Below are 23942 nucleotides of genomic sequence, written 5' to 3'. Positions count from 1 at the left end.
CATCCAGGAATGGTTCTTTCATGCAGAGATATTGAAACGTTTTGCACTTGGTATAGGCTTGGAAGCCACAAATAACAGGGCCCTGAGAACCCTGCTGTGACGAGCATCACTCCTAAGTTTATTTTCAGGATCATAAGAGAGGACCAGGGGACCTCACGGGAGTAACTGGGTTGGCCTGGGAGTACCCTTGGGGAACTTGAGATGGGAGCAGTGGCTCTTTACGATCTAGTCCAAAATTATTTCAATATTTTAGTCCTCAGCATGGCCTTGCTGTGTGTCAGTGAAATATCAGCTGAGATTCTCTGTGAGGTAGTGTGCAGAGTGCGGCCACGAGGCCTGGGAAGGGGAGGGCCACAGCTGGTCGTTGTTGCTTTGCAATGAAAGCCTCACTACTCACCCACCTCCCAAATACCGCAGCAGGTACTCCAGCCCCAGGTGGCTTCTGCCCCACCCCGCCTGCATTCCTGCCTGCCGCCCTTGCAGCAACCAGCCTTTTGGGTAAACTGTGTTCCAGGGACTGTGCTAAACTTGGATCCTAGAGGTAATCCACACGTGACCATTTTCCTTAAGGAAAGACAAGGCCATGAGCAAGCCTACGTACTTCTCACAGGTGAGCACTCTAGCGTTATGCCTGAGAGTGCACAGGCATACCTGTGTGGTTTGGAGCCGGAAGCATGAGGCGCGGGGGCTGGGAGAGAGGACTGTGTTTGTGAAGTACAGTCTAGAGGGAAGGCTGCTGATCTGTGCTGGCTGGGCCGAAACCAAAGGCACAGAGTAAGAGCATGGGTTTTCTGGCAGCAAACCAGAAATGAGTGTTCCAGATGTAGCAAAAGCCCAGGAGAGGAACATGGGAATATGTAAGAGATGACAACAGATGGGTTTGGCCGGAGTTGGGAGTTTGCATAATTAAATAATGGGAGAAAAGGCTGGGGAAAATTTGGTGGCAGGCTGGCATAGAGGAAATAGCATAGACTTTGAGACCTAAGTTTCATTTGTGGCTCATAAACGTATCAGCTAGGTGTCCTTGAGTGAGTTAGAAAATGTCCCAGAGCACCAACTTTTTAACCCATAAAATGGGGTCATTTTTATGGTTTATTGTTAGGATTACAAATAATGGCCATGAGGTGCGTGGTCCTAAATGAGAGGTCGTCACATAGCTGTGCCCCTCACTCCCCCTATACCCCTTCCGATCCCACACCCACAGTTTGCAGAAAGGTGTTTATGGAGAGAGTTGGGGGAACCCTAAACCTGAGCCAAGTGGGCATGACCACAGTGGACCAAGAGGCTCCACACCTGTCCTGAGGTGCACCATGGGAGGACATGCCCAAGGACGGGAGACGAGGCTCATGTCCCTGAGCACCAGAACTGGGCAAAGGGCACAGAACTCAGCCGAGTGAAGATGGTGCATGGGAAGTGAACATTTCTGGCTAAGGCTGGGCTCCACCTGAAAGCATAGGCAGTGCGGAAGGCTCGGCAGCTGGGAGCCACGTTCAGGGCAGAGTGGTGCTCCTGCACAAACAGGAGGGTCATGGAACTCAAGGGCCCAGTGAGAAAGTGCAGCCTCTGTTGTTTTGACAATGAAACCAATTGTCAATCCTTTTGTTGTCCAGTACCTGACACACTCGGCATATAGTTTCTGGTCTCTCTCTCCCTCTCTAGTTTAACTATCATGTATAATAGCAACTTCAAATCTCTTTTGAAAGTGGGTGGTATATTTTTTTTAAAAAAAGAAATATCTTCTGCTTTTAAAATTCTCTCTACCAGTGAGATGTGCTTTTATCTGATCTCTTGCTTTCCAAACCACATCCCCACCAATAAGGGGCAGACAAATGCTTCCATAATATCTTTCCAGTGCAAATTCTCATTGGAGCTGGTGTTTTTCAATGTACATCTGGTTCTTCATTTCTACCCTTATTGAAAATGGATTTGTGACTGCACTTTCACCAGTAGATGGAAGACACTTTTCAGAGGGTCTTTTCTTGGTTCCCATTCTCTAAAGGTCCTGTGGCATTCTCTAACTTAGTGATCCTGAACTATAATTGCCTCCACAGGCCATCCCCAACAGGTGGTAGTATAACCAGCAGCACCGTCTTGGATTCTAGATATGCTGGGATGCTATGAAGTAGTCATGCAAAATTCAGCAGAACAGCCATTTATCTTCTGAGGGAATTTCGGTATTGACGATGAAGCATTTCCATCCAGAAGTCTACCTGTTCCCACAATAAACTCTCTGTTCTTTGGTAGACATCTATGAGGAACCACTTAAGAAACCACAAAACCCAGGAAATATTAGTTTAATTTATGCTTTTCCTGAAAATCATGGTCTAGTGTCTGAAACTTATACTTGAACATTACTTAATAGGTTTTTAATGGAGTTGGTGCAATGTTTTTAAAAAACCACTACATGAGTGATTCTACAACATCTTACCAAGCTGATGGACAGTGACTGTAATGGGGTTTGTTGGGGGGACTTAGTGAACAGGGGACCATAGTAAACATAATGTTCTTCATGTCATTGTAGATTAACGATAACAAAATGAAAAATAAAAAATAAACACTACATACTTATTCAACATCAAAGCAAGGCATTTGTTTTAAAAGCTGAGGGATGTTAACAGAAGTTGGGGGAAAGACAACAATTCTTTAGTGAATCTTGGGAAGTGACATTGCATTTGAGGTCTTCCTCAATAGTTTTTTTCACCTGGAAACCCGGCATGCAATGGAGTTTAGAGAAACATGCTGATGTCAAGAGGACTAAGTGGGCAGTGTGAGGTGCTCTGCAGAGGTTATTCTGGCAAGCACTCCACTTCCTGGCATCTGTGCCCCCTCCTGGAATGGCCCCACCTGGACTTTAGGTTTATGTTGGACATAGCAGTCTCTATCAATGGATCTTACATGGGACATGCACTTCTATGAGCCACTGAGGATAATGTTTGTTTCCTAGAAATGTACCTGCTGATTATAATGCCCCTCCCTGACACTGATCTCATGTTCTGGGACTCATCCCTGATAGCCCAGCCCTAGAAAGAGGCAGAGCAGGTATCATTTCCATGCTCCAGGTGGAGAAAGCAACTCAGAGAAGTTATGCAGCGTGATCCCTGGGAGAGTGGAGACTAGAACCCAAGTCTGGCTCCAAACCAGAGCACACTTCCCGCTAGAGGACATGACCTACACATTGAATGACTCTGTCTCCACGAAGGCTTTACTTACACACACACAGCTGAGAAATGTGCCGTCCACCTTTTCTTCAATGAGTAGTTAAGAACACAGGCTCTGGGGTGAGGCTGCCTACAGCTTGACTCTAGCTCAGCCACTTTCTAGCGTTAGACTCTGGAGAAGAAGCCAAACTTCTCTGAGCCTTATGTCATCTTGAATTGCCCGCCATCGCCTCACCCCACACACCATCTTCCAGGTCAGACCAGAAGCTCTGGATTCTGTGAAGGCAGACACAGAAGTTTCCTTTTGTGTAATGAAGGGTTTCCCAGAGCAGAGGGAGGATGGAAGCTTCTGCAGCATGAGAGGCAAACCCGTAGATCCAGCTTGGATGGGGAGAAAGAAGAGGGATTTATTCTTCTTAACACTCTGAGACCTCCAACTCATAACCCAAAATTGGCATTTATCAGGGTGGATCAGTGTGGCAGAAAAGATCACCAGAGCCTCAGAGGGGATGTCCCACTGTGGAACCCCACTGTGGAAGGAGATCCCAGGCTAGTGAACCTCACTTACTGCAAAGATCCGGGGGTAACTACGGAAGGGTCGAATCTGTGCATATGCGGTGGGGCTCAAAGCCCTTGGGATGCAGCTTCTCTGGCACAATGGGGCAATAACCCCAGAGCCCACGTAGGGGACATGACCTTGTAATATTCAGAAATCTGTTCCAAAAGGGTGTCCACGTGGAGGGGCAAATGCCTCCAGCAGCGCCCCCTGTGGCCTTAGCCAACGGGGGGCTGAACCCCCTCCTGAGGTCTCTTCAGTGGGTCTGTGAAGGCCTCGTTGGGATGGAGTAAGCCCCGGGGAACTTGGAGGGGCTGAAGCAGGAGGCCTCAGGAAGGAGATCTGGATGCCCTCTTACTCCAGCTGTCTTCCAACTGTGTGGGCGTTCAAGTGATTCACGGGAAGAAGAGGGACTTGCAGTCCAAGTTGGTGGTGTGGCTGTTGCTGGTTAAGGTAAAATGGGGAATAAAACACAGCCCAACATATGAGGATTAAGCTAGGTAAGGAGTAGAGTACAGCTCTCAGTGCCCTGGCCCCTGGGAAGTGCTGCACAGATGGTGGCTGTCCGGTACTGGCCCTGTCACTGTGCTCTCCGTGGGTCTCAGGCACAGCACCCAGAGGCGGTGGGCTTCTAAGGGAGGCATCGTGATGAAGGAGAAACACGGGCCAGAGCCTGCACCCCAGGGCTGAAAGTCCTGCATTTGCTGAACTCCAGTGACTCTTCAAACAGGGCCAATGATGACAGGCCAATTTCAGTGAAGCTAAGGTAGTGTGAGCACTAAGGCCCCTTCCAGGTGTGCCCAGGGCAGAAGGTGGAGGCAAAACAACTTCCAAAATGTCTGGAAAATTCTCTCAAAACTCAGAGCGTATATATGAAAAAATCTTGAGAGAATCTCTCCCAAAGCTGACAATAATCCTAAGATTCACACGAAATCACCAAAAATAAGCTGTGGAGAAACACTGTCAGTTTCTATTTTCTATCAGAAAGAAAAAGTAAATGTTGATCGAAGTTGCTGGAGGAAAGACTGAATTACCTTTCTCCTCTCCTTGCTGGAAACATCGTTCTGACAAGGTGACCAAAGAGCGTGCTGCCAGACACGGAGGGGATGGTGTCATGACATGAGAAAGGGACAAGAGGCAGATCAGCAATCAGAAGCCAAGTTCTTGGTTAGGGATGTCAGGAGGTTTCTGGCGTTGGCCTGAATTTTGTATTTTGTTGTAATTTCTCTTGCCATGTCAAAGAAATATTCACCTTTGTGCCTGATTATATTTCATAATTTTAGGTACATATTCTTTAAGCGGGTCCTTAAAATTATAGAAGCTCCTGGCTCCACAAACCCAGACCTTGCTATGTTACAGTACTACCTCGTTTCAACATAATGAATGATACTGAAGTGGGCTCTGCGTATGCTGCCCGTCCACGTAGAGAGGAGCTTCAGAGGGGTTTCTGGAAGGAGATGGGGACCATGGAGGAGACAGAAAAAGGGAGAAACCCCACCTTATGAAGAGACAGTGGGCAATAAATTGAGGCAAGGAAGCAAGAATCAGAAGAGATGGGTGGGGTACAGGGAAGTCAGGGGGTGGCAGGGAAAAAATCCAAGTCCGAAGTTGATAAGGCACGCACCGAGAAATGCTTCTGCGGGTGTAGCAGGAATGAGGCCTGTGGAGAAGGGCTGAAGAGGCCTAGTTTAGGGGCCTCATGTGTTGCTCAACTAGCAGCCTCCCTCACCCAGCCAGATGTGGTTCTTGATAGAAGCTGACACGTACTCTCTGAAGAATTAGATTCAGTCCATCACGCTGGGAGAAAACGAGGAGCAGGTTATGATGTGGGATCCATATCAAAAGGCTGCCTCCTTCCCTTAGGGCCTAGGGCTTCCCTCCCCTAATTAAGGAAGACAACCTGGCTCTGAAGCCTCAGCCCTCTGCTCCTTGTTCTGTTAGGCTGACAGGAAGTGAAAGAAAGGTGGGGCAATAAAACATGAAGGTTCCTGAACTCATATGTTGGGCTGTCTTTTTGCATTTCCCATCTGGTTCTCTCCCTGCACTTCCTGTCTGCAGATAAAGCTGTGTGAGCTGAGGGAAGGTCAGGAGAATGAATGGATCCACTGCGTTGGGAGAGAACGTTGTCCACCCTGGTTCTAGGGGCACTGCTGTCCACTGCTGCGCAGAACAGAGAAGAAGAGGAAGGGGAGCAGGAGACCAGCCAGATGTGCAAATAGGGCTTCATTCTAAGGAAACATCTGCTTTTCCAGAGTGTGTGGCTGAGCCCTGCAGGACGGGTCCTGCTCTCTGGCGCCCTCTGCTGTGGCTGAGCGGATCAGATGCCACTGTGGGTGGGAGCAAGAGTGGAAATAAGGGCAACATGGGCTGAATCGGGTTAGGGTATCGGAGAGGCAGATGTCCAGGGCCTGGGCTGGGAACATGGAAGGTAAGGCCGAGCCATCAACGCTGAGCCATACTCTTCACTTTGCTACGTGTGGAGAACCCGTGGCACATGTGAGTTTGCACAGTCCAACCTCTCCATTCACAAGCAAGGAATTCATCTTGGAAAATACATATTGCAGGTAAAGGGAGGCCATCAGTGCACAGGAAGTTCAGAGGGGTAGGGTTGTGGGCGGTTAGAAGAAATCTTCTGCTTTCTTCCACATTATCCACGAAGGATTCATATAAGTGAGAGCATAGAAGCTGCTGAAATAATATCCTGAGATGATGGTGGGTAGATTCTGGGGGAAGGGGGCAGAGAAAAGAGTAACCTGGTACTATGGGAAGGGCATGCTCCTGAAGTATATAGGACTAGAACAAGCAGATAAGATGTAAAGAAAGAAGATGGTGGAAACCAGTGTAAAACTTCAGTGTTTTCTTAAAGCAGCCCAAACAGTTGCAATGGATGTACTGGAAGCCATTCCTCTGTTGAAGCACACCTCTCAGAGCTGAAAAGAAGTGAATGTACAGACTGGAGATGATCGTTCCTTTTCGGCATATTAAATGAAAGAAACACATACCAAGACACGTTCCAGTGAACTTCTTGAATTACAAGAATAAATTTTAAAATTCTATTAGCACCAGAGCAGGAGGGAAAAAAAGAGCCTACAAAGCAACATCAATTAAGCCTATTCCAGGGGTTTCTCCTCCAAAACCCTGGAAGAGTATGGATCAGCTGCCACAGCCACAATGCTTTCAAAGTATGGTGACCTGACTATGGTAAACCAGCCAGGCTGTCATTTCAACATAAAAGCAAACGCCCTGGGTCTTAGGTCAGGTTTTCTGGAAAGCTGACTCTGAGACAGAGACCCACTGGCCTGCAGGAGGCTTACTGGGAAGTTGGCTCCAGAACAAACCCTGGGTGGGGGTGAGGTGGGCAGAATCAGCAGAGGGAGGAGGGCTCAGGGAACCTGGATGGGGACCTCGGCGATCCCACAGGGAGCCCTCAGAGTCCTCCCGAGCTGAGGCAGCCTCTACAGTGACGAGGACGCCCCAGAGCAGAGGAGTGGCATGGCCCAGCCAGCTGCCTTGCACTCACAGCGGTTCAGACAGGGACGTCAGCAGCTGAGGAATGAGGCCTAAGTCCTGAAGGGATGTTGATGGCATCTTTAATGCCACCTTGATAAAAAATTTTACCTGACGGTGTACTCTGGCCAACTAAGGGAAGACTATTACACTATGACAAGGCAGGAGAGCTCTCCAAATTCATTTGAGCCCCAGGCCCTGTTAGGGTATATATTTCAAGCAACCATAGTACAAAGACCAGTCCCCAGGCTTCCCCATCTCATTGTTGTTTTCCCGGAAACAGCTTCCCCAGCGCCAGGTGGAGGCTCCTGCTACACTTCATGGCCCCTTAGAGAGCAACGGGTCTGTGCACCCCCACTTTCTTCGCACTGGCCAGTCTATTTACAGGGTTAGACCACTGGGCTGGGAGGTTGACAAGTCAAATGACTTTCATTTCTCTCCCAGCAAAGCAAAGTTCGATATGGCAGAAAAATGGCCATTTTGTTTAGAAAGAACTGAGTGATGATTTTCTCATCTTTAAGATCCTTGCTGGGGACACACCATCTTCACAGGTGGGTTACACCAGCCAGGGCCGAGCTGCAGAGGCTGTGATGGGGCAGAGAAGGAAAATGCCCTGCCTCTGATTTCATGCTCTTTACAAAGAGCACGTGAAGGGAATAGCCCTTTAATGAATCAAGATGATTCATTAAAATTTATTTAAATTAATTAAGTCAACTTGATTCCATTTCTCTTTGTTCTTAAGAAACAATGACTGATAAACTCAGTGGTAGACACAGTTTGCCACCAAGCCCTTCTTCATAATAACCTCTACCCAGGGCTCCTGGAAATTTCTCCATTAAATATGTTTAAAAATTAGTGCGTGAGCGTCATCTCAGCTGTGCATGAAAATAAGCGTCATCTTGCTGTGCAAGAAAAAAAGACTGGTTTGCAGTCTGGGTGATTAAAACTTTTTTTATGTACATTTTACTTCTTTTGCATTTTCTAAATCTTCCTCAATGAGTATTACTTTCATAATGAGACAAAGTAGATGCTAGCACAAATCAATGGATGTGGCTGCACATATGCCATAAGAACACAACTAAACTTAAGCCAAAATGTTAATGACTTTTATTTCTGGAGAAAGAGAGTAGGATCAGGAGAGATCATTTTTCTTTCTTCAGTGTTTGAGTATTTGCTCACAATTTTTTCCATATTTTATAATGAAATAAACCAATTTATTATTTCCTTAAAGAGCTCAGAGAAGGAAGCTTTTGTTTTGATCACCTTCTAACAGTCTATGTAGTTCACTGTCATTATTTATTATCTTTCTGACTCACCCACAGACCATAAACACCATGAGAGCAGGAATTGCATGTATCGCAAGTGCCTAATACAGTGCCTGACACATAGCAGGTGCCCAGGACATACTTCTGAATGGACAAACTTAAATGTATGGGATAAAAAGACTGACAAGCTAGCTATATAGGGTGAGGAATGTGATGAGACAGCACATACTGCGTAACTGTCATTAAAAATATATGTGCTTAGGAGGGAAAGAGAGGCTGGAAGAAAACAGCAACTGTCTATGTCGATTATAAATATGGGGACTCTGCTGATTTTACTTTCTGCCTCATTGTTTTTTACATTGTCTGACTCTCGGTGTGCAAGTTCCACCTCTATTGATCATATAAAAATGTTTACAAAAGGAGGAAAAATGAGGTGGGGTCCTGGGCCAGCCGTGTGCAGCCTGTGGCTTGGGTGTGGCTCAGTCCACACAAAGTAGGTGTCTGGTGATGGAGGCAGCCCTTGACTGTGGAACATCACTGATTCCTAGAAATATCAACCCTACTCACACTAGCAGGACTCGCTGGGTATATCCTCCTTTTTATGGGCCTGGAATCTCCACGTCATTAATGCCCTTGAAGTGAAGATTTCGTCAGCCGCTTTACTATCTCCAAATTAGCTGAAGCCTGTTGTGAGATGATGCCATGTATTGATGCTATAGTTATAATCGAGGCTGAAAAGGTAAATCTGAACATTAAGGTTTAACTTTTAATTAACATTTCTAGGATTACTGGTGCATAAGCCGTGTGGGGCACAGCTCCCTGCTGCTCTTACCAAGAGCCACCACATCTATGCCCTGGTACCCAATAAAGAAGGGGCAGGGCAAAGGTGTCAGGTGCTGTCATTCTGCACATATTTGGGGGAAACAAGAGGCCATGGTGAGTGGCAACAGTGAGCAGCCCAGCCCCGTGGGCCTCAGACAACCAGCAGTGCCGAAACATCAGAACTCCGGCTCACTCCTCCTCTGGAGCTCAGCCTCCGTGCAGCTTCCTTTCAGGCTTCGAGCTGGACTCTACTCAGGCTGACTGGGGGGAACAGGGGCCAGGTCCAGAGGAAGGGACTGTGCAGATGGTTTCTGGGCAGCAGGTGGGGCTGTGATGTGTAAAAGGCAATGATAAGTGATATCTTTTTTACCTTTGCTTCCAGCTATGCTTGAAAACTCGCTGCAGAGCCCTGGGAGGGTGCTGCCAACTGATGTCAGTGTCACAGGGTATAACCTCTGGGCCATCTGGCTTTGTCATTAACTCATATATAAAATGGTAACCCCCTCCCCTCCTGTGCTCTCACGTTTCCTGTCCCCCTACTTTATATTTTCCCATGGCCCCTACTACCATCTACAGTTCTATACTGTCTCTCCCCAGAACCTAAGCTCCAGGCAGCAAGGTCTCCTACACTCTGCTGTGCCTCTCTTCTGACAACAAAGTCTGGCACATAGTAGATGCTCACTATGTAGCAGTGTGAAGGAAGAGAGAGAGAGAGAACCAAAGACAAGGAGAAGCATCTTTATAAAGAATGTTTCAATTCATTTTATTATTTTAAATCTGAACCTGCATAAAATGATGGTTAGTTTACCTCTAAGCATCCACGTGGCATGAACTGGAGACAGACAAGCCTGGGTTTGGGCCTCCGCCACTCTCCGCAGGGTGCAGTGGCCACAGCAAGCAGCCTGTTACTGAATTTGCATCCACTGAGGCTTTGACAGCCCCAGGGCCAAGCGACTCAGGGTGACAGTGGGTGGGCAGTGATCACTGGTGATGGGCCAAAACAGGGTGCTGCTGGCGCTCCCTCAGCCTGCAGTGTCCACACTGAGTATGCCGAGGGCACAGGGGAGGTGGTGGTGCCTGGGGCTCCAGGAGAACAGACCCCACTCTTCCCGTGATTGACTCAGAATGGGGTAGCAATCCCCAAAAAGGATTCCGCTCAAAAGAGGACCTAACAGAAACTCACACAGGAAGTTTCCGAAAAGCAGCCCCGTCTCTCTGCCTTCCTGCTCACTTGGATTTCTTCCTGCATGTAGCCCCTTCCCAAGGCCCCTGCACTGGGGCAGGGCTGGGCGCTGGGCGCTTGCTCACACGCTGGTGTGCTGGGACCCGGAGGACATGACACTGCCCGGCCGGCTGCTGCCCGAGGCCAGTGAGCTGGCCGCCAGGCTCCGGCCGCCCCGAGTGCCTGCTCCCCCACCCCTCTGGGCCGGCTCGTCCACCAGCCTGAGCTTCCCGTGTTCCTCCTTCAGGAAGAAGTCCACCAGCAAGCCCTTCTCCTTCTTGATCTGCTCACTGATGTCGGTGGGGATGTCTGGGATCATCCAGTCCACGAGGACGCTCAGGAACATCACGAGGTTCTGCCGAGAGCAGGAGAGGGGCTGAGGGGAGAGGCCCCTGCCCCCCCTGCCCGCCCTGCCCTGCTGCAGTGGGGTCTCAGCGGGGCCTGCGGTGACGAGCACACACGGGGGCAGGAAGCCTCCGCGTGACTCCTGCTCCGACGCTCACTGACGGGTGACCTTAGCCAAGAGCCTGACTGTGGATGTCCCAGGCCCCCTGCTCCAGAGCTCCCTGCAAGGTCGCCACAAGGTCCACTGGCCTCTCCAGGGCTCTCACGGGACAGCTGCCCGTCTCTTCCTCCCAGCTGGCCCTCTGTCCTCCGTATCATTTGGTTTCTGTGCTGAACTCTGACCTCGACCAACCCCACACTCACCGTATCCTGCTCCCTCTTCCATCCCCACCACCCTAGTCACACCAGCCTTCCTGGGACCCCTGCCTCCAGCTCTCCTGTATCCATTCTAAGTGTTTATGCATCCATATAATTGGTCTCCTTCTTCCCTCTACTGAGCTACATCCCTGCCCACCCCATAAACACAGGTAGGATGAGACCTGGGAGCATTTATAACCTGGCTTTTATAATTCCCATCAATTTCCCCAAACCACCCTCAGCCCCACTCCGCCCAGCACACGCCTTCCATTGTGTTCTTCTTTGCTTGCCAACCATTTGCTCCTGGGTCTCCTGCCAACTAAGGTCCAGAGGACAGTGCCTGAGCCAGAACGAGAAAACCAGAGCACGGTGCCTTCCATGCCCTAAAGCCACTCCTAACTTGACCTTGAAGGCTGCGTGCTCCCGGGGGCTGGGGAACTTTGGGAACCAGCTGTTGCTCCCAGAGTCTCCTGCCCTGTGAGAGCTGCTTCTTCAAGTCATTCTCTCTGTTTAAACCCGCTCCTTATGGCGTGAGTGCATGCAACACTGGCCCACGGTGAAGTGGGTGGTGCCTGCAGCAGGCGCGGCAGGCAGACGTCTGAGCCATTTCTCAAATATATCGTCCCATCTCGCACAGGAAGAATGGCGTCTTCTTTAAGTGAAAGACTAGCTCATGGGCTTCGCCACTTCCTGGGCTGGGGTCCCGGGGCAGGATATTCTAGAGCCCTCGGGAGATCTGCCTTCAGGGAATACAAAGCCTGAGGGAGTGGCTGAGAAAAGGATCTGGGCTCGAAGGACGGCGGGACCCCGAGTGGGAACTGGGGACCTCACAGTCGACCTCGGCGGTGCAACTGGAGCTGCGCCTATTGTTGGAGATAGGCATCACTGGGCTCGGGTTTGCTATTCATTTAGGACTGGCTGGCTGGCTCTGGGGCCCTTCCCGCCAGATGTCTCAGGGGCTGAAACAGCACTAAGAAAGGAGGGAGCAGCCAAGAGCAGCAGAAGAAAGGTTCAGAGCTCCAGCCGCCTCGGGGGCTGCAGAGCCCGGGGGGTGCCGTTTGTCTGCAGCAGAGCCGAGACTCTGGTTTCCACTGCATTTCCTACTTTCCTTTCTTGTCTTACATTGAAATGGGGATCTATCTCCACCCTATAACTTACTCCACATCTGTCTTGTAATCTTACTCTGTGTCTTACTCTCTACAAATCCATCCATTAATGGAAGTGCTCTCAGGAGAGCTTCCGGCCTCAGCCCAGGAAGGGAGCATTCATGTCTGCCGGCCACATGCGGAGGCCTCACGCCACCGAGCGCCTTGGAGGTGAGGGGGGGCCAAGGAGACGTGGCTGTCTTTGCCCCTGCAGCCTGGATTCTTTTTTGCTCTTCCTTATTGGGGCAACTCACCTGGAAGATTATGACGAAAGCCAGTCGGGCAGACAGAACGGACCAGTACTGTTTGGAAAACTCGTATGGGTTGGGGGCCCATGGAGGTTCTCGGTAATCTTTAAACCTGTGTTAAAGAGAAATGTGGTGTGAGGACTGGGGGGAGATGGAGGGAACAGAGTGCTTCTCTGGGTGAAACTTCAAGGATTAATGCAGCAGCAAGCCCTTCACTCTCAGACTTGGGAAATAGGGGTGTTTGGGAGGAATCCATGGCCCAACCCACAAATGTTGATGGAATAACAGGACTCAAGTCCAGAAAACCCAGTGCCAGCCTGGAAATGTCTTTCTCCTACTGCTTCTCTAACATCCCCCAAAGCTTCCTCTGGTATCTGGATTCTCCTTCTAGAAGAGCCCAGGAATCATGAGAGGGGCTCAGAAAAATGGATCTTCCTTGGCTTCCACTAGCCTGTGGCTCTAGAAGGGAGGCGAGATGCCCAGACACCTTGCACAGCTCTCCACAGCCAAAGGGATCAGTGAAGACGCAGGTGCCAGCAGACAGCTCCAGGCTTCATCCCCAGCTGGCTGCTCTGGGACTGGGGCCACAAAAGCAGGTGGCCTCACTTGATGGCTGCACCCTCGTCCCCAAAGGAAGACTGATTCAAGCCAACCTGAAGGGGTGGGGGGTGACAGTCAGGGTTGGTCAGTGTCCTCTTTTTCTAACTGTATTTATTTTTATCCACATGGCTTAAGCAACTAAATGCCATGCTCAGGCCTGTCTCAGGCCCATGGGGAGGCCTACAGCTTCTCCTCCTGTTGCCTTTCACCCCCATTCTGGGATGACTCATATTAAACATTGCTCATTTGCTCAGACTTACTTTTTTCTAAGCCTGGAAAAATGATTAAAGTTGGTACCAAAAGAATTATGACCCCACCATGGAACAATTTTCTCTATGGAATTCAACAAATCTTTGATGCTTCATAAAAGCAAAAAGAAGCCCTGGGCTGGAGGAAGGGGTTGGGTGGCATCAGGCCACCAAGTAGGGTACACAGGTGCTGAGAAAGGTGGGGAGACTCTGTCCCAGGAGGGACCAAGAAGGAAAACAAATACATATTGAACAGGCAGAATGTATCAATCTCTGAGCAAGGGGGTTTTCTGGAAGTTTAATGTTCCAAACATTCTCAGGCTGGCATTGATACCCCATATAACACAGGAGGAAACTGAGGCTGAGAGGGGTTCGACTACTTGGCCAAGTTCTCATGGCCAGCAAGAGGTGCAGGCCAGGTAGAATCCAAGTCTGGCTGAATTCAGGCCTTTCCCCTGTTGTCACAGAATATCTCCCCAGCAGCTGTCATTTGGGTTTCAGAAATGGGTGCTCTCTGTTGATCCCCCTGCCCTGAATGAAACAGCCGCTCTAGAAGATTCACATAAAAGCATGGTCGCTTCCAACTGCCCAAGGAGAGAGATGAAGAAAGAAGAGAAAAATACAAAGAGGTAGAGGAAAAGATAGGCACACGAAAAGATAGAAGGCACAGTGGTAGAGGCAGCGACAGAAAGAGACAGACAGAGAAGTGGACACTAAGCATTCGTCTAGGGCTGGGCCAGAGGCCAGGAGCTGTCCCCTCCCCACCCAGTCCCCCTCTCCCAACAGCTGATCACAGCTGTTGCAGGCTTGGTTTGACATCCGGATGAAAAGCAAAGCTAACTGCAGCCCCAGCAAAACACCACGGGATTCATCACCTCCATCCATGGCTAAGGATAGAAACACGGCCAGCTCCAGAAGACACTTGTGAATGGGAGAAAGGGGGAGCGTGGCTAAATGAACAGGGACATCTTGGGGTGAGAACATGCTCAGGCTCACCTACGCTCCTGCTGCCCCCTGCCTCCCTCCCCCGCCAGTGCCCATGCAAAAGGGAATTCAGCCTTGTCTTCTCAAGACCTCTGGGGAGGGGTGCACACACGCACATGCTCATTCCTGGCAGTGGAGAAACCCTTCCCCAGGTCCAGTGCAACCCCCCGGGCAGCAACCAAAGTCTGTCCATCTTATTCTCCAGCTGCATCTATGAAGGAACAGCTGCTCACTGTCCTCGGTATGAGAGCCATTGCTCACTCCTCTTTTTTCCCAGTCTAAAAAGAATCCATAAATAATCCAATTCTGATCCCACCTCTGCTACTAATTCACCAGAACTTATGGAAATGTTACTTTGCCCTCCCTGAGAGTCCAAAACATTTTGAATCTAATAGGTGCATCCATCTAATCAAGGATCTGGGGAAAGATTAACACACAGATACCTCCAGAAAGCTGTACTTGAAAATGCCTCTGTGCTCATGGGCTAAGTCTGTTACAACTACAGACAAGCTATCCACAAAAAACAACAAGACACAATTTAATGAATGATGCCTCTGCTCTTATTTCTCTTTCTAAAGCGAACTTTTAAAAAACTTTGACTCACAGCAGTAAGGACTACATTTTACATTAATATACACATAAATATATGTCAATGAAATAAAAATTATACAAAATGTGTTTTTTCCTGCTGTGCACAATGCACTGATATTTTCTATTCTATTTTATTCTATTCTATCCTACTCTATTTCATTCAAATTCCATTCATTTTATCCTATTCTGTTCTTTAAAATACTGATCATGACCCACTAAAGTGATTTCATAACCCACTAATAAACAATGACTCAGTTCTAAAAACATTAATTCCTGTTATGTCTCTGTCATCAGGTAAATGATTGGTTGTTTACATTCCAATACAAGTTCAAATTTCATAATCTAAAATAAATTTATACTAAGAAGTCAAGCTTACCAAATGTTTCCATTGAGTAACTGACAACACAAATTAAACAGAGATAATTAGCTTGAAGACTAGCAATGCCCACAAAAGACGGAGTGGCTAATAGACTTAATTGTGTCTGCATGGTGACAGTGGTCTGTTTTGTCTGTTTTGTTTTAAGCCCAGTGCATAGAGTTGGCAAATGCATGGGCTCTGGAGTCAGCGAAGGGTTTGATGCTACCTCCATCACTGTAGTTCTATGTCCTCTAGAAAGTCACACAGCGTTCTGGCAGCCAAGATCCCAGTCCATGAAATGGGCCTCCACGCCCCACCTCCCAGAGTTGTAAGGAAGATGAAATGGCAATGAAGAGCACTCAGCACACAGATGTACCTGATCCATCAGGTACAGAACCAATAAAGAGGAGCTAGGCTTCCTTCTTTGACTGAGGGCAACAGGAAACACACCTGTCCTGTCAAAATAGGACAGAGCACATAGCCCCTGCTCCCATCCCTCCTGGCCTTCCAAGAGGACCTCTGAGCACTGAAGCCCTCAACTTACCCATAATGCTGATATGAACCAAAAAGGGCCAGCCACAGCCACAGCCACAAGGGGCTTCTCTCGGGATCTACTTCCGGGAAGGTTGCACAAAACAGGACACCTCTGGCTGGTGGGAAGTGGCACTTCTGCCCACTCCTATCGGCTCAAATGCTCTCTAAAACCAGACGCTTTCCAGGGGTGAGGGAGCGTGGCTCTTCCAGAGCCCGCCAGAGTGGCCAAGCACTCAGCGAATCCCCACAACTGGCCACCCCCTGCATCTGTCGGCTGGGATCTAAGCTCGCAGCTGTAATGTTATGAGCTGCTCACTCCTAGATATCACCCCTCCAAGGCTGCCTTTATTTACTTTGAGCCTTAACATTGAGTATTCCCTTGAATCTTCTGATAAGGAGAGCCTTTCCATAATGAAACGGTGAGATGGTCTAAAAAGGAAGCATGCATTTGTGGTGGTAATGCTACTTACTAACTGCAAGGCCCTGAGGAAGCAGGCTCACATCTCTGAATTTCAGGCATTTAATCCATAAAGTGGAGCAAATAAAATATGTGTCTCGGTGCTGCGTACACCCCTCCATGAATACATGACCACGTGCACACAAGCACGTGTGTGTGTGCATTGAATGTGTGCAGTGAAAATTAAATAAAACGACACATGTGAATGTGATATCTGGAGGCTTCCACAGAAAATGGGCACAAAGATTCCTTCAGGGAGAGAATGACTCCAATCAGGGCTAAGAATCTTTCCCTTTCCTTTTATATACACAAATGTATATACAAAATCACTTTTATAAGATAAAAAGTTCATGGATTCAAAAGAAGAAGGCAATTAATGGCAGTATGCAGCTCACCCAAACACATTTTTATACGAAGCTTTCAGGAGCAAAGCTATAGAGAAAGACTCTCATGCAATAAGTGAAACTGATACAAGAATCAAACATTATAACTTTAAAATTACATTAATATTTTATGTAGATTATCCTAACACTATGAAAAATGACATTTATTGATCTGAATGCATACATTACCTAAGGAAATAAGGTTGCCATTAACTCAACTGTATTTCATTTTTATAAAACAAACCCATAAAACAATACCTAAAGGGTTCTTTCTATAAGTTCATTTATGTTGATGTGCAGAAAAATGTCTTAGCAAGAATCACACAAGTGTATCACCATGGTTACTGCTCAGAAGATGCCTAGGATTGAGCAGGGTAGGGGGTGGGGGTGGGGCAGAGTGGGAGAGGTTGCCTGTAATGTTTAGAATGCTTATAGGAATAGATTAATATATTACATGAGTCATTAAACATTAATTTTTTTAATGAAGCAGAAAAGAATCTTTGGGGATTATTGATCCAAGTCCCTGTTTTTACAGAGGGAGAAACTGAGGCGCAGGCAGGGAGGAGAGACTCCTGGCTCAGATGCCCCCTGCATCCCCTCTTGCAGGGACAATGACATCTACCACAGCACATCACAGTAAAACATCCCGGTGGGCAGGAAGCGTGCCCAGTAAGAACCTGAGGCGCTGGTCATCGATGATCGGTAACAGCACCTTTAAATGAGGTTTTAGTTACATTATGAATCAGTTCATAAATTCATTTCTCAACTCCAAACAATGATATGTTAAAAAAAATTTTAACAGTCACAATGGAAATATCATATTAATGCTGAACATAGTGACATACAATATTTTCATACCATCTGAGCTACTTAAAACTGCCTTCTGAAATTGGCCTTTAGCAAAGTGAAAGAGCACAAGCAATTTGGAACTAATGAGAACTATGTTAATCCCATGGCTGATAAAAATTGGAGGAAAGGCAATGCCGGGGAAAGCTGACTCTCCCAGTGGTTTCTGCGAAGAACAGAGAGGCAGCCATGGACCGCAAGGGAACCTGCCTCTTCTTAGTCTTTTCACAGGGGGATATGAAAGACCTTAGGCCTTGAAGAAGAACCTGGCAGGAGCCACCCAAGCTTGCAGTTTCTGGGTGCTCAGCACCTCCAGACAGGCCCACTGGGCTGACCAGGCTCAAGGAAGCTCCTCGAGCTCTGGGACCCAGATCCCTGGCCAGGCCTGTCCTGCTGACTTCTCTGCTCCCTTCCAGATGAACCAGAAGGCTGAGCCGCCATCCATCCAGCAGAACACAGTGGCCCTTCGACCCTGTCAAATGGCCACTAATCATGCCTGCAGGTTGACGTCACAGGACTGTTTACGGAGCAGCCCTGCCGGAACAGTTAGATGGCTGAGGCCAACGTTGCTCCAAAAATGCTGGGAATGCATCTCAAATGGGCAGCTGGAGACTTGTCCTAACTTTTATTGCTATTTTTAAGATACCTCTATCCCTGGCGAGGCCAGATTGGAGCCCAAGACCTTGGTTTTATTTGACCACATTTATCTCCAGAGGTCACTGAAAGCTAAGAATAAGAAGGGTCATCGAGTTCCCAACATTATTTGCCAGAAAACCAGGGCAAACTTCTCGTTTCCCACCACGGAAGCAGTTTTAAACACTGGTTTGGGGACTAGCTATAATTCTCTGTTTCTCACAAGCTCTCTCTTTTCTCCATTTCTATTTCTTATAGCCACTGACAATTCCTGCCATACAAAGGTATCAGTAGGTTATGCCTTCACTTCCTGAATCTCCAGAGAATTTGGTGAGCGAGACAAGTTCACATGATATGCAGGGAGTAGGACCCACCTGAGGTAGAAACTTTCAGCAGCAACTCCTATCTGTCTAGGAAAGGTGGCCCCCAAAGAGCTCCTGTGCTGTACATTATATTTAAAAATATGTCAACCCTGTTTGCTAGACACCTGCTTACACCTGAGAGTAGAGCATCTCTGTATTTTCAGTGAACACCTAGTCTTCAGCCTGCAGTCAGAGAAAACACCAGTGAAGTCTGATCTCATGACTGCTCCTTTAACTCTGCAGTGGCTCCCCATCCTCTGAGAGGGAGTCCACACCCTCCACGTGACCCACATGCTCATCGTGGTCTGGCTTTTGTTTTCTCTTCCATCCTCATCCTTCATGCTATCTGCTCACTCCAGCTCCAACCACTGAACACCAAGCAGCACCCCCACTACCCGGAACACACAGCTGCATGGTCTCCTTCCTCAGGGCCCCCATGCCCACCCTGCTGTTACCCCACCATATATTATTAAACCTGTATTTTAATTGCTTTTTAACATGCCCATGTCCTCCATGTAGACACCTTGAGGGAGGCACTGTGTCCTGTTCCCTATTACATAACCAATGCCACATTTATCATAAGGTCTGAAAAATAGTTGCATGATGAATCTATAATCCTCACTGGTACTGAGTAAAGAAAAAAAATGATGGACACTCCAAAATCATTTTGATTTGATTCTGGAATGATCTATTTTCTACAGATAAAAGTTATTGGCTAAAATACAGACTGCCCTTCCCACACATGCACCCAATGTTAATCCTGCCCCTTTGTGGCAGAGTTTTGTAAAAATGGGCCATAAATAAGCCACAATCTCATCTACTGCATGGGAACAAGGGAGAAAAACCATCACAGATGGCTGGAAAGTCTAGTGACTCTCAAGTCTTATACGCCAAAGCACAATCTGCTCCATGGGCACTAATAATCCCAGTATCCTGGACATCTATTGTTTTGGCTGAGTTGTATCCATTCATTTTGACTCCTCACTAGGGAACTACCTCTTACTCTGAGACCATGTGCTTCAGCTGGAGATGATTTCACCCCTAATCCTCAACCCCCAATGGCCCCAAAGGCCATGGAAAGCATCACATTCCTCTGGCTACATACTGAGCCTAGCTAAAGAGCTGCAATGACACTTCTGCTGGGATCACTGGGAAAGAGGGATGGGCTCTTCCCCCACAGGACCTGGACCCAGTATGAGCTGGCCTGTAGCTGCTGGTAGTCATATGGAACTGACCACAGTGGGGCTGGGAGATGGAGAAAGATATGGTTTCGGCAGACTTGGTCGGTCAAGTCTTGCCTAAAATGAGGAATACCCTCAACTTTCAATATGGGGGCCATTAAAGTCCTTTTATGTTTAAGCCACTGATGTATCTGGAAAGCATATTCATAGTGTTACTGTCAGGGGCAAGGGCTGAGTCCCTTGATGCCCTGGTTAGACATGGGCTTCTTGATGAACTAAAGAAACAGTATTAGCCTTGCTTCCCCACATGGGGTTTGAAGCTTGCATTCTTGAATGGATGTGAGTTTTATTTCAGGATCTGTCACTAGAAATCTCTGCTATCTTGGAGAACTCTTCAATTTTCTAAACCTCAGTTTCTTTTCATATAGATTGAGGAGTTTCAACAAGGTGATTTCTATACCTTCTAGTTATAAAAATAATTTTCTAATTCTGACTTTTCAGTGCCTGTTTAATGCAGACGTGTTGACTCACTTCATGAACAATGCCGAAGCAGATCCAGATGCTACCAGAGAAGGCCTCCAAATGGTACAGTCCCTCTGTACAGTGGGACTGCCTTTTGGATCTGCAGAGCAAAATCCAGCACCATGGACAGACAGCCTGGTATGCTGGACATACAGAGGAGTGGCCCCAGGCCACACATAGGAGAGTAGCAAATCTGCCTACATATGACTTATGTCCAAGAGTTGAACTCTTTACAGCTCCACATGTGAAAACACCAGAAACGTCTAGGCTGAAATAATCAGTATCTGAAAATAAATCCACTCATCTCTTCTTCAACCTGGTCCCTGATTCTGAGTCTTTTCTTGGTTGGCTAGGGTTGAACCCTAAAGTTATTGCTTATGGGGCCAGAATATCGTATTTTAAGTCACAAATTGGCAAGGCTGTTTAACTCCCAATCTGGGTTGGGAAGACCAGTTAGTTCTCTCTCTTTTGTGGCCTCAGACAGTGAATCTAAGAACCTAAGCAGCCATCTTACAAATGCCTGACCCTGGGTACCAAGGTGACCTGGGCAGGAAAGTATGTAGATGTACCCAGGGTCATCACCGCTGCAAACACAGTTGAAATACTGCTTCGTCAATGGAGGCATCAACAGCTTTTACATCAGATACTACCAGGGATGGGCCAAGAAAGCCCTACATTGGTCCCTCAATATCTTTTCCTATTCTTTTTGGTTTTGGTGTAATTACTGCTCTAATTTTTAAGTATATGAGGTGTGATCTTTGGGCAAGTCCTTTATGTGACTATCATTTAACCAGGGTACTAAAGGGTTAAAGGATCTATTCCCCTCTGCTCTTCTCTTTATTTGCCCTTCTTGGGTAAATAGTGCAGAGTTCTCTGTTTCTTGGCTTCACTGATTCCTGAGTGGATGGTTTTCAATCATGTCTCTAACCAGGACCTCTCCAGAATTCTAGATTAGAGTGTTTGAGAATTAGGTGGAAGCTGCCCCTTAGATTTCCTACCATCATTGTAAATGCAACCTGGTTGACATGAAATTCATCATACATACCATAAAATTAGATGCTCTTAACATCTTCCTCATCCAATCCCACAATCTCCCAGTCCTCTGACATCAGCCCAAACTTTGGAGATATCTTTGGCTCAGATGCCCTTCTATGTCTCTTATCACCAACTCTGTAATATATTAAACAGCTCACCTTCCCCCTTCTTATTTCTCCCACCACTCTGGTCTATGCCCATCATGGTTCGTGTCTGAATGAAACAGCAGCATAGCTGCCCTCCCTGAGTTCCCCCAATTTTAGTCTATCTTCCTCTCTGAGACCAGATTAATTTTCCTAAGCCTACACTATCCTGTCTTTCCTTGGCACTAAAAAGGTCAGTAACTTCCTATTCTATCACATTAAAATTTCTGTAAGATTTCCCATTAACTGCTTCATCCTACTTATTCAAACTCAACAATGTTTTCTGGCTCATCCTAGGCATTTCTGTATATACTGCATTCACCGTAGCATTCCCTATTACTATTTCCCAAACACTGTCCTTCCTAATTACATGACCCAGTCAGTCCCTTCATGTTTATCTAATACCCAAACTCACCTTCACCCCTGTGACCTTGCTCAGGCTGACTCCCCATGTAGGATCCTCTCTCTTTCTGTCCTACAAGTCCTTGTGGCCCCATCAGGAAACCTACTCTTTCCATCTAGCCCCACTGAACTCCCTCTTTTCTGTCCATACTAGATATAATCACTGAAAAACTGGCTCTGTCCCATCTGTTCTGCTTATTTTCTTCCAACCAGAACATAAACTCCTTAATGGGAAGGAAGAGGTTATATACTTCTTTGTCTGCTCCATAGTATCCAGCAAAAGGCACTTATAAATATTTGTTGCTTCATTGAAACTGATTTATAGTGATTCAGGGACTTGGGGGCAGGAGAAAGAAGGAATGGAGGATGATATAATTCTCACTCATCCAAATAATTCCTTGGATCTGCCACTTCCGGTCCTCCACTGCCCTCCTCCTCCCGATTACTTTACCTGCAGAACTGAACCTCCTGGTCAAACTGTGAGTTTTCTGGCTGTGTTCCCTCTTTCAGCTGGCTGACATTGAAAAAGGAGAGGGTGTGGTTGACAAAGCCATGCAGGGTTCCGTTGTGACTATAGGAGTACTGGTACACGAGGCGGGGGATGAAGTCGGAGGTGACAGCAATGACAAAAGCCTGGGGGACAGAACCACAAGCAAGTGAGGAGTGGTCAGGATGGCTGCAGTCCAGGTGGCAAAGCGCCCATCTGGCTGACAGACTGTCCCCTTTAACACTCCCCAGCCAGAGGTGCTGCTCTGGCTCTGACAGAAATCCTTATCGCTGAGCTCCTCCAGTTGACTAGCCTGGTTTTTCCATCTTTGATATGTGTCAGTCAGTCCACAAGATAGCAGCTGTCAAGAGAGTGAATTTCAACCACTATAGCAAAGGATGCTAAGTCAGTGAGCACCACTTGGTGCTGGAGGGAATAAATCACCTCTGACATATCTGAATTGACACTGGTATTGGCCAAGCCAAAGCAGAATAGAAGATTTTCTGAGAAAATTAGCAATAGCGATGAGTGTCACATAAGTGCCATGGGCAAGACACAGAACACCCATGTACATCAGCCCCTGGAAGGCCAGGAACACCAAGGATATGGTTCCACAGTTCTCTCCATTTGGCCATCATCTCTTGGTGCTTTTAAACACCTCAGGTAATAGAAGTTGTTCTTTCATGCATTGTTCTTAGGAAAAGTAAGACATAGAGGGGGAAGGATGGGGTCCTGCTTGCACATACCTATATCTAAATGCTCTATAAATGTCTACAGAGCAAGCCAAACAACAAATGAATGATTGTATGTTTGAATGTGGAGGTACTTTCTGCAAAGAAAACCTTAAATCTTTTTGGCATGTGTTTATACTGTATTGTGCACCAATAATTAAAGCCCTTTTTAAAAATGTAGTTCAGGTATTGTTTTCTAAATGTATATGTGAGTGTGGATGGCCATACCATATATGAGAATGAGTAACGTTCTTATACCCATCATACCTACCACTTACTGAGCACTTGCTCTAGGTGCTTTCATCATCCCATTTGATTTCTAGAATGTTCCCATTTGGTGGGTGCTCTTACTCTCTCCCCTTATTGCAGATAAGTAAGAAGTCTCAGAGGGGCTAGGAAAGTAACACTTCCTGTCATTCACAGATGGAAAGTGCTTAGGATTTGGGACCTCTTTTCTAGTAACCAGAACTCCAAAGGAGCTACTCATCTATTTTCCACATCACTCCTTATTTCTCAGACTCAAAATGTGTGCTTCCTCTATCAAACAGTCAAAATGCAATGGGCTGGTTCTCTGTCTCTCCTCACATGTCTCCAGGCATTTTGTGTGTTCTTATTAGGGAACCAGTTCACAGCCAGAATCCATGTTTCTTTCCCAAGGGAAAAACAGGCTGTGGCTTTTTTGGTATGCACTGAGCTAGCTGATAATTCCCTGGAGATGGAAGAGGAGGTCCTGCCTGGCCACCGTCTGCACAGAAGGAAAAAGCAAAAGGAGCCATTGGCTCGAGCCCAGCAGAATTCCCTCTGAAATGTGGACACGTCT

At 47.3% G+C, this 23942-nt stretch overlaps 1 protein-coding gene across 2 annotated transcripts in view; it reads right to left on the bottom strand.

The window, feature by feature from the left end:
• Nucleotides 1–10064: 10064 nt before the first annotated feature.
• ANO2 (anoctamin 2) overlaps nt 10065–23942 on the bottom strand; it is a 290583-nt gene continuing 276705 nt past the window's right edge. Inside the window, exons 21-23 of one of the 2 annotated variants that reach the window (XM_073222869.1) lie at nt 22356–22537; nt 12632–12737; nt 10065–10885 (exon numbers count right to left, since the gene is read on the bottom strand). In XM_073222869.1, the coding sequence (XP_073078970.1) occupies nt 10613–10885; nt 12632–12737; nt 22356–22537 (561 nt within the window). In that variant the 3' untranslated portion in view covers nt 10065–10612. Of the gene's footprint in view, nt 10886–12631; nt 12738–17144; nt 17493–22355; nt 22538–23942 lie in introns of those variants that run through there. The other variant, XM_073222870.1, reaches the window with a different exon arrangement.

This window comes from Manis javanica, chromosome 15, assembly GCF_040802235.1.
Source record: "Manis javanica isolate MJ-LG chromosome 15, MJ_LKY, whole genome shotgun sequence".
NCBI lineage: Eukaryota > Metazoa > Chordata > Mammalia > Pholidota > Manidae > Manis > Manis javanica.
The sequence above is the reverse complement of the archived record's forward strand: the minus strand, read 5'-3'. Positions and strand labels throughout refer to the sequence as shown.